The sequence below is a fragment of the Vigna unguiculata genome, chromosome 5 (assembly GCF_037176805.1).
Source record: "Vigna unguiculata cultivar grain cowpea cultivar isolate G323 ecotype 2 chromosome 5, ASM3717680v1, whole genome shotgun sequence".
Classification (NCBI taxonomy): Eukaryota; Viridiplantae; Streptophyta; class Magnoliopsida; order Fabales; family Fabaceae; genus Vigna; species Vigna unguiculata.
In genome coordinates this window covers 42635526-42651783 of record NC_140796.1, presented here as the reverse complement: position 1 = coordinate 42651783, position 16258 = coordinate 42635526, and the positions used below count along the sequence as shown (strand labels likewise).

At 34.5% G+C, this 16258-nt stretch overlaps 1 protein-coding gene across 1 annotated transcript; it reads right to left on the bottom strand.

Moving 5' to 3' along the window:
* Positions 1–1783: 1783 nt before the first annotated feature.
* Positions 1784–6518, bottom strand: TLP7 (tubby like protein 7). Its single transcript, XM_028072919.2, has 4 exons — positions 5981–6518; positions 5093–5180; positions 3415–3544; positions 1784–2556 (listed from the first exon to the last, which is right to left on the bottom strand). Exons 1-4 carry the CDS (start codon positions 6293–6295, stop codon positions 1965–1967), a joined length of 1125 nt encoding a protein of 374 aa, XP_027928720.1. The 5' UTR covers positions 6296–6518; the 3' UTR covers positions 1784–1964.
* Between the last annotated feature and the right edge of the window lie 9740 nt (positions 6519–16258).

The window sequence follows — 16258 nt, the reverse complement described above, 5'->3', positions numbered from 1 at the left end:
ACTCCCTGATTCAGCACAAGGTCTTCTCTATGCACTTCACATTTCATTATATAGCCACACACACAAATAGTACAAAATCTTGAAACTAACCTGAAATGGTAGCACAAGACCATTGTCTCTATTAATGCCAAAAAACAAAACTGACTTATCTCCCTCTTACAACTTATACACTCCAAATAACATATACCAACCTATCTAACTTATTCGGTTCGTATTTAATGACTTTTTTCAGTCAATGAAATTCAAATAGCGTGTATGGTCACTTGGGTCAGGGATCTTATGCTTATTCCATACAGTATAGCCAATATTGTTGCTCAACACTATAAATTACATTTCATGCTACATAACTAAATGCACGTGAAAAAAGCATGAGAGGGGTAAAATTGCTTCTTCCATACAGTATATGCAGTATTGTTGCTCAACGCTAAAAATTACGTTTCATGCTACATAACTACATGCATGTAAAAAAAGCATGAGAGGAGTAAATTTGTATTTAATAAATTAATCATCTCACATCATCTCCCAATATGCGAGGTGCTAAAAATGATATATTCCGCTAATAAGTACATTCACTCGACCTTGATTAACTACGAACGAACTAAACATCACTTAGTAATTCATTTTATCATTTTCTTTCAACCTCAAACAAACTAAGTGTAAGTAAAATGAAAACAGTAAGATTATTTTCTTCCTGTTATCCTGTTTCAAAACCTAATATATTCAACAACAAAAAAATCCAAGCAAATTTTTGGATATAGCATAATCAAAATCTGTTTATAAAAAATTAATAAAATCAATCAACCACATTTAATGTTATTTTTTTTTATTATCTGATATATAGAGAAAGAATCATTCGAAATGATAGAACATTATGTGACCATAAATAATTATTAATGAGAAAAGATGAAGTAGCTAATGAAAGAAGGTGAGCATTCACCAACCGAAGCAGTATAATGGAATGACCTTGCAATCAAATCAGAAGACAGCAAATCTGCGAGCAGCTACCTAAGAAATTGAATCCGACAAAATATTTGCTTCTGAGATATTTTGATAAATGAATTTTCTTCATTAAATGGTGGGACCTGACTTTTCAATCACTTTTCACTTAAGCAAAGGGAATGGCCCCTCTTGGAAAAAAAGGTTACCAGAAGAGAATAAATGGTACATGGACGATTCACACACATCATTTATGCCACAACCAACCCATTATCCATTCTCATTCATAAAGCAGACCATGTTGCTTCACCTTCAATCATCACACTTTTCTGCACAAACCTAAGTCATCTTGTCTACAGTCTTTTCTTCCCAACTTAACATTTTTTTTAAAAAACAAATCTATGTAAATTTGAATGCAACAGACATTATAAATACTTTATTTAATGTAGTTTGAATATAAAGTCATTTTTACCATTAAACAATATAAAATAACTACATTATTTATACAAGACTCAAATGAAACATCTTTTCTGTCTAGAACAATCCACATGCTATTTAACTTTATTGCTGGTCCAGAAAAATCCACACCTAAGCACAAGGTACCGGATACCACGAAGAAGAAATAAAGCTTTATGATTAATAGAACGTGTATGACATCGGTGTGACGTGTATTTGTAAACAACAGAAATTAAATATTGAAATGCCACCTTATTTGGTCTAATCTGTTTTACCAGAAAAATAGAATCACAATCTGAGTGCGTGGTCCTTAAGCAAAAGAAACTGAACTTAGAAAAGTTGCATAAAATGCTTAGACTAACGTGAATTAAAATAAAATTTATGGAGCATCGGCGTGAATAGGGTAATATATTGATTATGGAAGATGTCATGTCCTATTGATGATATAACATTTACAACAACAAGCTTCCTGCAATCAAATTTGTAGACTGAAAGCCGAGTAAAAAATAACTATTCACTTCCAACCAACATTCATTTCCACTGAATAAATAAGCAGTGACACCAAAATTATATTACTCACAAGCAAGTTTAGTGCCAAAGCTAGTTAAGCAAATAGCAAAAGCCTGGAAAGCAGATAAGGGCTGCCTATAATCCATGGTGAAAGTATCATCCCCTACTTTACCAAACTGGAGAAGAACTGTTTCCTCATCCCCTTTCCCTCCTGGTTGGCTTTGGTCCACTGTTGCAACCAGCTGAAAGTTTTTCACCGAGGCCACTGTCACACGACCATGGAAATTCAAGCACCAGCATTGCAAATGCTCATGCCACCTGGGAGCTTTATTCTTCAAGATTGTGTGGCCCGAAGCAAAGTGTTCTTTATCGTGCATCTTGTGGCCATCAAGAGATGTGCTATCTGAAGTTTCACCTGTAGGTTTCACAGGAGTCATGGGAGACTTCAAAGAGCAAACCATTCTCCTTGGCCCTCTTGATTTCAACAGGTTGAACTTGTAGGACACCTGCCCCACCTCAAAGTTACCAGCAGGGACCTGGGGGCTTATCTGCTTGCTGGCAAACCGCCGACTGGCCCTGCCACTTGATGGTTTTGCACCACTATGGGGTGGCTGGCTGTCATAAATTGTGAAGTTCGTGCCAAGAAAATCCGAGCTGTGAAAAAAATTCAGTAACAACTAGTCATTAGTAGAGAAACTTGAGAAGCATCAAAAGAATTGACCAAAATCAACATTGAATGGTTTTGGTTTATGAGGACTGGGAAGGTTTAAATGATTAGTATAATTCAGCGCAAGATACAAACATATATCAAAATACTGGAATACAAGACAAAAAAACTGTAAATCAAGAAATTTGATAGTTCCAAATTTCTCAACCAGTTTCTCTGGATGCCTTTTCCTAAAGTCACCAGTGCAGTTTTTATCTTAAAAAAAAGCAGCACAATCAACCTATCTGTACCCCTAATTATGAAACAAAATGGTATTGAGTTGAATGACAGTCAAACAGAAGCATATAGAACTGTTTTCTCTTTCTGGCACATGCCAAGGTGTGATTTATAGCGGCAGTCTGTACATTTTTATTTCCTTCAAAAGTTTGAGAGTATTTTATTTTTGAACAGGAGATTTGGCAGTAGATGCAAGGATGCAAATCAAACAGGTCTCTATGCACAAACATATAAAAAAAAAGGCAATAAAAAAGGTTCATTCCTTAACTTGCTTTTTAGATACAGCTTGGTAATGGTAAAACACAAACAGGAACTCATTTGACAGTTTCATGATTGAATCAGAAACAAATTCTAGTTCTCACGAATTCAATCACAAACGAGAAACAAAAGAGGTTAAATTGCACAGCATATGCAGTTCTAAGCTAAAGCATTTTGAAAACAATAACGAATGTGTCCATAATTAAAGGCAAAGAATGGCAGTAACTTAAAAATACTAGATGTCTAAACTTCACCATTCAACTAAAACAAAGGAGAAAAAGGTTTTTTTATCTCTTAGGATAGAGTGTTACCTTAATTTTCCAACATAAGCATTGCTTCCTTGCGATAAATCATCAGCATCGAGAGAAATTATATACTCGGTATGGGTACCACACCTATATCTCCTAGCTGCAAGCAGAAACTTCCCTTTATCTGTGAATGCTGGGGAGAAACGAGAAACAAAAAGAGGCATAAATCTCACGCACATCAAATAAAACTTAAAAGAGATCAGTGCATTATCAAGATTATATTTAACATACTAATGAGAAAGATAATACTCATACACTAGTGGCTAAAATCAACTACTATCCAAAATACATTGATTCATTACAACACTTCAAAAATCATAATATTATGTTTACTAACGTTTCAAAAAGTTTCAGATTACTCAACCAATTCAAGTTTCCAAATTTCAGCTCCAACAAACACATTTTTACAGTAAACAACGTGGGTACCATTTATTGGCCAATATATTCTATTTAGTTTCACCCCATAAATGCTCCAACAAGAGATTGTCCATTATATTACATGTGTGAGGTGAAAGGAAAAAGCAAAACATAATAAATCTAATCAATTGCAGTCCTGTATCTCAATCAACCATGTCCACATTGTCCTGTAGACCTCTCAACATACCTCTACCTAAGCAATGTCAAATATAAGTAAATAAAAAAGAACATTAATTTCAGGACCTGCACATTATTATGAAATGAATTATTTACCGGATTAACAAAATAAGAATAATTTGAAGTTGTTATCCTAAGAAAAACCAAACACATTACATGTAAGAAATGTAAGATGCTCTAGGACCACAGTGAAACTTGATGGAATTAATCAACTCTGGAAAACATGATTTACTGGAAAAACTAATATATCTATCTTCAAATGTAACTGCTAAGTACCAAAGCACTTGTGGAATCCACCCTCCACAGCTAGTTATTAAGGGGGGTACCAAGCACCCAAATGCTTCAGCGATAATCACATGCTACTCAATGTGGGATATAGGCACCACCATAATACCCAAGTTCCTATCAATAACAACATCTGTACACAAGCTTCTTTATGTAATTCCTTCTCTTCCATTACTAAAGGTCCCTTCGTGAAAAATAAAGCATCCCAAGCTGCTTTTAATAAATGTACATTTCCCACATTGTCTTTCAACAAACAGACCACGAGTAATAGATCCTTTCCTCTTAGGAAAACCTCCGATTATTGTTCAAATACAAAGCACACCGTTTAAATAAGTCAACTCCATTTTGGTTGTCACATTTCTTATTTTTTGTAATCAAACAACTCAAAATGAATAAATTGCACAAGGAAGGTTATTAAAATTGAGTAAAGCTAATCATCTTGGACCAGGTCCGGTCAACTAAGTGGCCATAATTATGCAGTTTGACAAATATTTACATTAACATTTATTAGCAAAACTTGCAGTCATCTTACATGTTGACAAACTACATAGCCATTTCAACTTGTGGGGCTTTGAAGCACAAAAGCAAAGCATGCCTTAGTCAAACAAGAAAAGCTTGATGTTATGCTAGATAACAAGACGGTGCCCAGATCTAGTCTATTCACATATTGTCAACGCTCTACCCCATATGAAGAATTAAAGAGTACAGGAAATCATTCAATTCCAGCCCTAATTAATTTTCATCAACCTCTAAAGCAACCACACAAAAAATAAACCTGTTTACCAATACAATACTTACTTACATGGTGTTAGAGCAAGATATAGATAAAACGTTGAGGTTTTCTTGTTCCGCTTTATAAGACACTGGTGGGGAACCTCACGTGGTCCGGGCTGCAAGTCATCAACACACAACAAAAATGTCAAATTCCAAACCTCCCTGATTCCCGTATTCAATACAAAATAAACCTTCAATGATGATAAATAAAATAACTCTTCGAAATTACAAATTACTATCTTTTACTGAGGTAAGCAATGAAGCGAAAACATCAGATATTTCAGCAAATGTTAGACAGTGACCAAAGTGCTGAAATACATCATCCAAACGAATGATTCTTATCCACTAAAAGTTAGATGAAACTCCCCCACCTAACCACCCCATTTCTGAAAGGCCAACATGGATCCATATTCCCAATTCACCCATCTTATCCACTCTCACAAGATAAAGCTGCAACTAATAACACCCACTTACTCAAACATTAATTACCTATTCACACGCCAGCACCCTTTCTATCAAACCACTGCAGTTTCTCTCGCAGCCAGAGGGCACCAATTCGAATATCAGATACTAACCAAGTGTTTCCATATCTTAGACAAACAAAATTCCCAAATCCTGCCGATCCCTAAATCATAATTCCCAAATTCACCACTCATTAACAAAACATTCACAACCCAAAATTGAATGACCCAATGATCTTACAAAACAACCAAACCACAAATGCTAAAAATATATCAAATTAAAGAAATTAACCGGTAAAAAACCATCAAAAGAAATACGACAAAGCATTCATCATTTTATTCTGGGCACAAACAAACAAAATCCCAACCGGGAAATTTCAAAATTAAGAGAATGCTTCGTGCCCAGAAATTAAAATACAAAAAAGAACTGATCTTTTGAAGAGGGAACCTCGAACCTGTTTAAGACACGAAGGGAAAGTGATTTTTCCGGTGTGCAAAGGCTCACGCACGACCTCACGCGTGATGTCGCGCCAGCGCTTGCACACGCAAGCGCACGACACTACGTTCTGGCGGTTTGGCCACTGCTCGTCGGCGGCGTCGACGCGGCGCACGATCTCGCAGAGGATCTCCGGCAGCATATTCGACCACCCATCTTCGTGCGCGTTTTCAAGCCCGTTTCCGGTTACCCCGCCCTCGACGGTCCCCACCGCCGGCGCCTCCTTGAACGATCTCGAGAACTTGCGGGAGCGAAAGACCTTTCTCAGCGACATAGCTAGCGACGACGATGGGTCCGCGAGTTAGGGCTCATAAGACGAAAATGTAGAGAGAGAAAGTAAAAACAGAGAAAGAAAAGAAAATACAGAGAGAGAAAGGCGTGTGTGTTTGTTCGTTTTACGGAGAGAAGGTAACGAGTGAGAGAAAAGAGTGGGGCGAAGGTTGATCTTAAAGTGACCCGCAGTTGAGGGGAGTATGTGAGAGAGAGGTGAAGGTGCACCGAATGACCGGCGGGTGAGGGTAGGGGGAGTGGGTTGAAAAGTGATTTGATGAATTGAATGGGTTGTGATTTGACTTGGTCTATGCTCTATTTATCCCTTTTTTTTCTTTTTTTTTCTTTTTCGGGATAATTTTCTTTGTTTTATTGACTAGGCATACAACTTGTCACCATGTTGTAATTGCAAATTACACACTTTTTATTTTTTTCCTTTTTACTTCTTCTTGTTTCTCCTTTTACAAACAATATCTTCTGTTTTGTTCACTTGTAGTAATTCAGTTTTTTCTGATAATCTTTTGAATTAATTAATTATTAATTATTTGTCAGATACATTAAAGGAGGCATTCTCCTTAAAATAGATCGGTGTGTGTTTGCTTATCTTCTGGAAACAGATTTTAGTCTACGTAAATAAAGGTTAGTTAATACACAAATTAAAAATATTGGGTTCCACAACATAAGAGATTAATTAAATTTTACAAAGAAAAATGTAAGAAAAGTGCATTTTATATATACTGTGTAGAAGGGATACATCAGTGTTCAAAAAATTATAATTTAATCAATAGAAATTCGAAAACACTCAATTAGAGAATTAAAATACAAAATTTAAAATCACTTTCTTTTCAAGAAATAAAAAGAATACAAAAATAAGATAAAAGAAAAAGACCGAAAATCTTATATTTATTTTATTATTCCGACATTTGGACAACAATTTAGTGAGATTGGTTTGTTGTCGTACTCATATCACACATATTTAATGGGAAAAAAAAATCAGTATTTCGATAAATGCAAACTTCTTAAAAATCCTACTTAGAATACAAATTATACATATAGAAACATATTATAAGAAACATTAAATATATGGATACAAAAAATCAACATGAATATGGATAAATTTAACCTAATATGATGAATTATCCAAAAAAAATAAAAACAAAACTTGTAAAGTACTATTTTTCAATGTCTTTTATGGAAAATCTCCGGTTAAAGGTTTATAAGAAAAAAACACATTATTCTAATATTGGAGAGTACATGAAGAATAATAAAAATGAGTAAGATTGATTTGTAAATGTACAATCATATATTTTTCTAAAAAAGGTTACGTATAAGTTGTTTAAAAACATTCTCTATTGATTGTAATAAGTGATAATAGATTATTTTGTTCTTGAATCTTAAAAATATACAAATAATATAATCATTTATTTATAGTTAAATTTTTATTAATTTTTATACTTGATGAAAAATTCTTGTATTGTCTATACGGGCGGAACTTACATATGACAGGGGAGTCATGGCTTTTTCTCTTTATTATATATATATATATATATATATATATATATATATATATATATATATATATTAAAAATATATTTATATATTATTATATTATTTATATAATTTAGTTTTAAAAAGTTTTATTTAAATTTAATTTTTTTTTTTCTTTTTGTTATAAATTATTTTACTTCTTTATTTGATTTCTTTCTCTTCAATATTTTTATCTTTTTTTATGTTTTTCTTTCATTACAATTTTTACCATCAATCTCTTATTATTTTCAAAATCAAAGGGCACCACAACAAAATTAAAGACTTAAGAAACATTTTGAATCGAACAATTCTTTTTTTTGAGTAAGTTCATTCTTTATCCCTTTTTTTTCGAAACAATATGTTTTCTTCTTCTTTATGGCTTTTCTACACTCTAGGCATATCTTTATGGTCATAAAATCATGCTCTAATTGTTGATTAAATTCTCTTTGTGTAGATAGAGATATTTTAGCCTTTTGAAGTTGTATAAGAGAATAACAATATTAGGAATCTACTTTAAGGTAAGGGACCATTTAGAAGGTGTTAATTTTCTAAAAATATTAAGTTTTGGTTTTTGAGATTTAATTTGGTTGGGGTATTAATAATTTTATCTTTTCCGAAATAGGTGAGGGGTGACAAATTTACATTAGAAAAATTATGATAAAGAGTAGAAGAATTGATTCTTTTTTCAAAAGAAATGCTTGTGATGAAGATGAAAAAAATGTATCTACGTCATCTAAACTTGAGAAACTTCACGATAATCCAAAAAATGAAGTAAATAAAAAACAACTATCTAAAGTTCCTAGAGTTACATACAATGAATTTGAAAATGCTTTAGAATGTGTGATCCGGGAAAACGTCCCCAAATTTGACAATACCCACCAAATCAAATTGATGAGGTACGAAGGACTTATCTAAAATGGGGTTCATATCAAATGTATCTAGAAAATTATTCGTTGTCTACTAAAGATGGTTATCCAAGAAGATTTCAATACACTTGATTTAACTTATTTCCTTCATGGCTAAAGTATTCGATATTCGCAATTAAAAAATTTTGCGTATTGCTTACTGTGTTATCTTTTTAGTAAAAAATCAAGTAGACGACTTGACTTAAATGTTTTTATTGTTACATGTAATTGAATTGATTTTCATTGAATTCTAGTTGGCATTTGTCATCAACATGTTTTAACTTTTTTTAGTGTTTTTTTCATAGGTTTTAAAAGATTTTATAACAAGCAGTGTAATAATCCATATTGGAAGGGATATTGCAACACACTTCAGTTTTGATTCCATTATTCAAGATTAAGTAATTGAAAGAACATTAAGAAACACTAAAGGTAACTTTTGCTTTTTTTAATATATAATTGTTGATAATAAACTTTATGTTACACTTTCATATATATATATATATATATATATATATATATATATATATATTATCATATTTTCCTGGATTCTATTATCATATATACTTGTTTTGAATATAGAAAATTATGTGAGGAAATAATTTTATTTCAATGTAGAAAAAAATAATTTTGGCTCCCCTAAGATTTTAGTCCAAGTTCCGCCACTGATTGTCTAGATGCGTGTATAGGTATGAATAATATTCAATTTTTTTTAGATAAATAAATATATATATATATATATATATATATATATATATATATATGTCCTGTCACCATTTGATTCTCGTCCTAATATTCAATCTGTTGTGTTTGTTTCAAAAGATGATTTTGAAAAAGAGTGAATAAATGTATTTAAAGGGATAAAAGAAGAAATTGTGATGTTATTTGTTTATATGGATAAGAAGGTGAGAATGAAAAGATTTTAATATAAGGTTTGTGAATGATTCAATCGATATGATAAATAAAAAAACATTTTAATAAACAAAAAATAAGATTACAATTTTATCCTTAAAATTAAAATTAATATAAAATAAAATATAATTAGTAAAAATTTATTTTAAAATAAAATATAAATTATTAGTTTTTAAATATAAAAAATGACTGTAATTAATTTGAATAAAATATAATTGGTTGAAAATGATTTTAATTAAATATTAAGGTATAATAAAATTAATATTATTATTAATTAATTGTTATTATCATTGTTACTTTTATTAGTATTTTATTTCGATGTTATATTATTTTTCTATTAATATTTTTATAAATACTTTTTATTTCATTGATATTATTATTATTATTATTATTATTATTATTATTATTATTATTATTATTATTATTATTATTATTATTATTATTATTATTATTATGCACAACAAAATTAGAAAAAAAATGGCGCTTTTTGGTAACTACATAGTTCATGAATTGTGTTTACTTTAAAATTTCCTTAGAGTGTGTTTGGATAGAGTATTTTAATGAAGCAATTCATTTTTTTGAAGAATTTAGATTTCTTTGTAATGAAATATTTTGTTTGGATAGAGAAATTAAAAAGCATTTCAAATGCAAGCATTTTTTTGAAGGATTTCAATTAGCTAAATTAGTAGAAATTCAAATACCCTCAAAATAGGTGGAATTTGAAATTCTTCCTACTCAACCTCACATTCTAGACAATCCGAACGGGCACGATGACCTGGACGTGCCCGACGACCTGAACGTGCCCGATGACCCAGACGGGCCTGACGACCCAAACGTGCCCGACGACCCGGACGGACCCAGCGAATTGGACGGGCCTGACGACCCAAACGGGCACGATGACCCAGACAAGTCTGACGACCCAAATGGGCCCGATAATCTAGACGGACCTGATGACCGGGATGAGCCTAACGACCTAGACGGGCCAGACAACCCAGATGTGCCCGACGACCCAAACGAGCCCGACGACCCAGATGGGCCCTTCCAAATCATTAGGCCCGATGACCCGGAAGTGCGGGACGATGCATACAGGCCCTACAACCCGGACGAGCCCAATGACCCGGACAAGAACGATGACCCGAACGGGCCTGATAACACAGGCAGTCTCGACGATCCAGACGGGCCCAAGGACTCGTACGAGCCAGATTATCCGGACGGGCCCGATGATTTGAAAGGGCCTGTATGAGTTGTTGGGCCCGTCTAGGTCATCAGGCATGTCCAAGTCGTCGAACGTGTCCAAGTCGTCTAGGTCATCGGGCATGTCCAGGTCGTCGAACGTGTCGAGTCGCGGAGCTCGTCCGGGTCCTCGGGCCATCCTAGTCGTTGGACTCGTCCGGGTCTTAGGGCTCGTTTGGGTGTACGGGCTCGTCTAGGTGTATGGGCTCGTTTGGGTATTTGGACCCGTCTGGGTATTCAGACCTGTCTGGATATTCCGCCCCGTCCGGATTGTCGGGCTCGTCTAGGTCGTCGGGCCCGTCCAGGTCGTCGGGCCCGTCCAGGTCTTCGGCCCGTCCAGGTCGTCGGGCCCGTCTTGATCGTCGGGCCCGTTCGGGTCGTTGGACCCATCTGGAGCATTAGGCCAATGACCTAGACAGGTTGGATCGGGCCATATTGACAAACTTGACGGCACAATCGTGCAGTATGGGCCGTCAGGCCTCTAGATCATCGGGCCACCCAGCTTGTTTGGGCTTCCCAGTCGTTCCAGCTCGGGTGGGTCATCGGGTCTAACCAATCTGGTTGTGTAGTTGGGTTTTCCCGACCCATCTGGGTTGTCGAGCATGTTTCCAAATGTATCATGAACTCAAAACATAATTAAGCCTAAAATAAATATTGTTAAAATTAAATTTTATCTCACAATAAATTCAATTTCTTTTCCAAACAAGAAATTGAAATGTAAGGTATTTTAATTTCCTTATCCAAACAAATTATTTAAAAAATGAATGAAATTTAATTGCAAGCAATTCAAATGCAAAACATTTCAATTTCTAAGCATTGTTGAAATGTTCCATCCAAACACAAGGTTAGAGTGTGTTTGGATAGAGTATTTTAATGAAGTAATTCATTTTTTTGAAGAATTTAGATTCCTTTGTAATGAAATGCTTTGTTTGGATACAAAAATTAAAAAGCATTTCAAATGCAGCAACGTAAGGAAGTGATTGGAAACCTTCTGTGGTTTTTTTCTTACAAACTCGATAAAATGTTGGTCTGCAAAATCCATATGCAAGTGATTCAATTTCTACTATTGTACTAATGTTATTGCTTCATTACACATATAAATTCACAGACACATGTAAATGAACAAGTGTTTTACTTACATTGGTGCTAGAAAGCAACAGAAGGAGACTAGGTTACCTACAACCAACGTTCACAAATTCAAAAAAAGTATATCAGTTCATCTCTTCAAAAGGTAAGACATGTATAGAAAAACTAAATTTTGATTATTTTTAGCCTTCATACCCAAAATTCCAACAACAAAAACATAAGGGGCATCGTTAGCCATGGTTTCGTAATATGTCTGAGAAATACTACTCCCTTGATGGAAAAAGGAGAGAAGAGAGAAAGGTAACTCTAGTTTTGTGTGCCACGGAGGAAAAGGGAAATGAACACCCTTATATATATATATATATATAAGGTAGGAGTTTTTCCATGCATGAAGAGATAGTGAAACACATTATGTTATGAATTAAATCAATGATATTGATGACTAAGTTCTAAGTTACTTTGAAGGGCATGCATCTAATTTTTGTGCCAACTCAACACATTATTGTAACTAGTTGGTGTGATGTAGTTCTTCAATTATTGTAACTAGTTGTTTAAGGTTAGTGTTTTTAGGATGAGTCTTTCCTCTCATTTCCCAATTCATCCCCCGAAATAAGTGTGAATACCCTAAAACATATAAGTAGGTCATTATCTTTTTCATATGCATTAATAGTAAATATGTTATATGTTGAAACAAACACACGGTTAGTTCTTAGTGTTATAATATTTATCAAGGATATTTTTCTCTTATCATAATCTTTATGCAGTTATATACATACAATGTATTATCAATAACAACGAAACAAATAGTTTGCATATGCCTCACCTTTAAATATTTATGCTCAATTTTAAGATTTTTATTTATTATTTTTTTTCACATAAAAATGTTTGACTCTCAATTTTAAGTGTTCATATATATAAGTTTTCAGCAAACTATTTAAACAAAAACTTACTTTCAATACCATCCATTCAACACTACATACAAGATTACTGACATAATTTAATTTTTGCTTCTATCTCAAACACAATTATTTAATATTATTGTGTATTTGTCTTCCAACATTCTTCTGAATTTTCCTTGGGGGTGAAAGGCCTGACACTTCAAATCCATGTAAAGCATCTTGAGAAGGAGAATCATGACGACTACATCGAGGAGGATATATATCTTGAGGTGAATGGCAGTGAGAATTAGAAAAACGAGGTCTTTCAACATTCTTCTTGATTTTCCTTGGGGGTGATAGGTCGAATGCCACAGATCCACACAGAACATCTTGAGAGGGAGAATCATGACGACTTTGTCTAGGTGGAGAGATATCTTGCAAATAAGAACTCTCAAAATTACGATGGCCTCGTCGAGGTGGAGAGAAATCTTTAGGTGAACGACCACGAGAAATATCAGGCAAACCAGTTATTGCAGCATTCTTCAGAATTTTCCTTACAGGTGAAAGGTTTGATGCCACGGTTCGATGCAAAGCATCTTGAAGGGGAGAATCATGACCTCGTCGAGGGGGAGAGATGTCTTGCAAACGAGAAGTCCTATAATTAGGTGATGAGGTGTGTCGCAACTGAAATGGCGACGAGACGGCGAACCATAAAGAAAACGAGTTTAAAAAGAGATTTAGAATCGCCACCATATGGAAAACTATGGAAAACCATAAAAGTTAAAGCATGTATGCGAAAAACTAGATTTTTGGGTTCAGAAGTTGGTTACGTGTAGGGAAGGTGTTAGCACCCTACAACGTCTGATCAAGGGCGGTACCCTTAATTAAACATGCAAAGTTGATTTGGTTTTCAAAACGTTAATTTTCCCTAAAAATAATGAGACAATAACACTAAAAAGAAACAAAAATATTATTTTGTTTTTTGGGTCCGACAAGGATTAACCTTGGTCCTACATATTCTCATTCAAAATGAGAAATCGGGGTTACGTAGCTCTTAAAAAGATATTTGGAAAAATGATTTGATTTTTTGAAAGTAAACCTGACAAGGACTGACTTTGCTCCTACGTATCTCACAATGAAGAATCAAGGATCACGAAGTTCTTAAAAATAATATTTGGAAAACTATTAGAAAAATGATTTGATTTTTTGGAAGTGAACCTAACGAAGACTGACCTTGCTCCTATGTATCTCACAATGGAGAATCAAGGATCACTTAGTTCATAAGGATTGTTTGTTTGAAAATGTTAATATTTTTATATTTTTGAAAATTTTATATTTTTTTGGTGTTTTAGAATTATTTGAAAATAGGTGCTTACAACATGAACGACCAAACAAACACCAAAAATTGAAAGATAATACTATTTTTTGTTTTTTTTTTCTATTTTTGTGATTTTTTTTTATTTTCAAATATTTTTTATTTTCTAGAAAAATAGTGAGTAAAAAGGATGAGATTTAATAAAAAATAAAGGTAAAAAAAGGGAATAAGTTGCATGGGAGAGTGCAGACATAAATCAATGGGGGTGTAATGAGTAAAAGCTAAAAAGTCTGTGCAATAATTGTGGGGTGCATCAAGTAAAAGTGAAAACAAGTACTAAAAGCATAATACATTTGGGTGCGAAGCCAGTAAAAAAAAGGGTGCATGAAGAGTGCACAAAGCAAATGAACAGGGGGTGTAGAGAACAACTATGGGGTGCATGGTGCGAAAAGATGGTCATCCCATATTCCTTTTTGTTTTAGAATCAGCAAACCCTAAAGGTTCCCACTTCCATTTCTCTCCATGTAAGCCACCCTTGAACGAAGCATGTTCACTGCCTCTCCATTCCACTCGACCAGAGGCCATCGTCGGCGACTCTAGTGACCGTCGGCGTCCATGCCGACGACAACCCATCTTCTATCTTCTCATATCTCATTTTTAACGCACACAACCTCAACCATGGGCACAACGTGTAACAACCTGATTAGATATTACTAATTTAATAAAATAAGAAATAAGAATCATAATAATCTCGCATTTAAATAAAACATCTTTCCCAAAATTCGGGAAAATTTAAAACTTTATTAAATGCCTCGAAATTCAAAATCTATAAATTAAACTCCAAGTTTAGATAATTCCAAGACTGATAATAAATCACTATTTACAAAAGAGTAAAACAAAATAGTACATAAAGAAGTTCCTCTGCTAGCCCCTCTTCGACTTTAAGCATCACCAGCTCCACTTGAGACATTATATGTTCCCGTGTATCGAATTATACGATCATCACCAAACACAAGCAGATAGGGTGAGCTAACAAAATAAATAACTCATAATCAACATAAAGAGTACACACACTCTCATCGGAGAACTACTATCCTCCAATACCAAAAAACATGACCATCATCATGTTCATACATATTCTACGTCTCCAAATGATGACCTTAAGATATCCTTTGCTGCCAGAAGCCACAACTCATGGATCCACCATCTACAAGCCATAACTCGTATATACACATGCGAGACTAACATGTTACGGAGCACCATCCATAACGCTAGGTGGAGTTCCCAATACGAACCACAATTCGTACTCTCGACACATGATTAGCAACATCATTGGTCACAACCTGTGGCTGCCTAATCAAGTGGAGACCTTCCGTACGAGTCACAACTTGCACACTCATACCGATTACCAATATCACCAAGCCATAACCCGGGATCGCCACGTGTGTACCCTTTATCCTGAGCCACAACTTAAGGGATGTCATTCCCAGTCACAACTCAAGGAATGCTCCAACAAGTCTCCACCCTAAAGCCATCATCCAAAGCATTTAAAATGAACTCCACCTCTTTTGAAGGCCTACAACCCTTAGACCCAAACATTTACTCCTTCCATTGTCCACCTTCTGATCCTACACCCTTTGATGATATCCTTAAGTTGATACTTTCTACCACGAGTGACAACTCGCCCCTCTGATTACAGGTCACCACCTATAGTCCACACGCAAGAATTATCTAGTCACAAACTACAATCTGTAACACTGAATGGAACTCCCCAATACGGACCACAATCTGTATTCATCACGAGACTATCAGTTTCACCGGCTACAACCATGAAGAGCAATCAAGTGAACCATCTATACTAGCCAACATTAGCATGCTCACATCGAAATTCCAATACCATCAGGCTCCAACCTAAAATGGTCACGTGTTTAACCCCCATTACAAGCTACAACTCGTAAAGGCCCCTCAACAAGTCATCTCCTCAAGGTTTCCATCCAAAGATTTGTAGAAAATCCTCCAATGTAAACCCCCTCTACACTCGACATCACCGTCTAGCGCATCTCCAACATTGTCAGGTGAAACCTAGTTCCAGACCACCTGGCGGAAACACTTGG

Bases quoted from the DNA above. Each gene is read 5' to 3' on its own strand.
- TLP7 (XM_028072919.2), bottom strand. From the start codon at position 6,295: ATGTCGCTGAGAAAGGTCTTTCGCTCCCGCAAGTTCTCGAGATCGTTC. The intron at 5,181-5,980 runs GTTCGAGGTTCC...GATGACTTGCAG, and splicing joins TCCCTTCGTGTCTTAAACAG to CCCGGACCACGTGAGGTTCC. The intron at 2,557-3,414 runs GTAACACTCTAT...TTTTTTTCACAG, and splicing joins GCTTATGTTGGAAAATTAAG to CTCGGATTTTCTTGGCACGA.